This window comes from Bison bison, unplaced genomic scaffold (assembly GCF_000754665.1).
Source record: "Bison bison bison isolate TAMUID 2011002044 unplaced genomic scaffold, Bison_UMD1.0 scf7180017864289, whole genome shotgun sequence".
Lineage (NCBI taxonomy): Eukaryota > Metazoa > Chordata > Mammalia > Artiodactyla > Bovidae > Bison > Bison bison.
The window spans coordinates 2,254,310-2,256,176 of record NW_011494861.1 but is presented as its reverse complement, the minus strand read 5'-3'; the positions used below and the strand labels follow the sequence as shown (position 1 = coordinate 2,256,176).

General features: G+C 59.6%; 1 protein-coding gene across 1 annotated transcript in view; it reads left to right on the top strand.

Moving 5' to 3' along the window:
• Positions 1–1,613, top strand: part of PTCHD2 (patched domain containing 2) — a 36,737-nt gene extending 35,124 nt beyond the window's left edge. The window contains exons 21-22 of the mRNA XM_010849893.1: positions 181–347; positions 1,251–1,613. Coding sequence (XP_010848195.1) covers positions 181–347; positions 1,251–1,613 — 530 coding nt within the window. The remainder of the gene's footprint in view (positions 1–180; positions 348–1,250) is intronic.
• The last annotated feature ends 254 nt before the right edge of the window (positions 1,614–1,867 follow it).

The window sequence follows — 1,867 nt, the reverse complement described above, 5'->3', positions numbered from 1 at the left end:
CTTTCAGGCCCCCTCAGCCCTCTCAGGCCCTGTCCCTCCTCATCTCGCCAGTCACCAGAGTTGAGGGATCTACCGTAGACTTCATCGCCTTCCCCAGAGACCCTCTGAATTTGCCCAGCCCCTTTCCAGGGCTGTATGGGTGGGGCCAGGTCCAAGCTACCTCCCCGCCGCCCCCTGCAGGCATCGTGTGCCTCGTGGTGACCATCATGTACTGGAGCGGCTGGGAGATGGGCGCCGTGGAGGCGATCTCCCTGTCCATTCTTGTCGGCTCCTCCGTGGATTACTGCGTCCATCTGGTTGAGGGCTACCTGTTGGCTGGAGAGAATCTGCCCCCCCACCAGGCTGAGGTGAGCCCCACACCTTCCCCACCCATCCCTAAGATATCTTCTCCCTCCCCAGTGCCACTGATGAAGACCCCCAAGGGTCGCTGGACACCATGGTGTCCGATTCCCATCCAGCATGTGTTGCAGGAGCCTCCGTTTCCAGGGCCATTCTCCACACCAGGGGACTCGAGCTCTTAGGCAGCTGCACCCAGCATGATTGTGGGCCGTGGACGGGTCCACTCCCCCAGCTTTGTCTCCCTAAGTGAGCATGAGGAGTTGGGCCAGGTGCTGTCCAAGGGCCCTTCCTGTTTCTCGAGTCCCTGATTCCCAGTCTCATTCTCAAGCCCAGGAAGCAGGTCTGAGCCCTTCTAGTTGTGACCCTGAGGCCACCCCACCCTCACTGGACCTTGTGGCTTAGGGAAGACATACCCATGTACTCAGTGCCAAAACCAGCTCTGGGTCTCATAAAGTTTTTGGTTTTCCCCAGTTTGGAATTGTTTTGGTGTGAAACATTTATAAATACATAAATTAAATCAGTTATACATTTAGCTGCTCTGGGTCAAAAGAAGGAATCAATTCCAATCAGGGCTCCCATGTTCGAGGACTGACCGTGCAGATCATCAGTGTTCTGGTTGTCATAGGGATGTTTAACCAGCCCCCACTCTGTGCCCAGCGCTGGGCACTGCTGCAGGGGAGCGGGTTTTATGTCCCCGCAGAGCCGTCGGAGCAGGTGCTGTTATTACCCGCCTCTCACCCTCCCCCCACCCAACACACACATATTTATGAAAGTGGAATCAGAGCCCTGCAGGGGCAAGGCTGGCCTTGGACAGCATGTGCGTGTTTCCCAGGGCCCAACCCCCCATCCCAAGCCCCAGGCAGGGAGTGATCCCTTCCGGGGGGCCCCAGCGTTCTTTCACTTACCCCCAGGACGCCCACTCGCAGCGCCAGTGGCGGACGCTGGAGGCCGTGCGGCATGTGGGCGTGGCCATCGTCTCCAGTGCCCTCACCACAGTCATCGCCACGGTGCCCCTCTTCTTCTGCATCATCGCCCCGTTTGCCAAGTTCGGCAAGATCGTCGCCCTCAACACAGGCGTCTCCATCCTCTACACGCTCACGGTCAGCACAGCCCTGCTCGGCATCATGGCGCCCGGCTCCTTCACGCGGACCAGGACTTCCTTCCTCAAAGCCCTGGGCGCTGTGCTCCTGGCGGGGGCCCTGGGGCTGGGCGCCTGCCTTCTGCTCCTCCGGAGTGGCTATAAGATCCCCCTGCCCAATGGGACCTCCCTATAGCCCTGGCACTACATCTGGACTTGCACACCTTTGGTCCAGTAGGTGGGGGACGAGATGCTTGTTCTCTGCGCCCAGAGGCACATTGTTCGCAGCTCGGCTACAACTCCTTATGTTCCCAAACGTCTGGGCCAGACGTCACCCACCTGTGTGACCCACACTGCCTTCATCACAGTGCCAGCCCCTGCTGGGTGGTGAAGCTGGCTGCCACTCCCCACTGCTGGACACTGGCAGCTGCCCTGCCTCTCCCTGTTAGG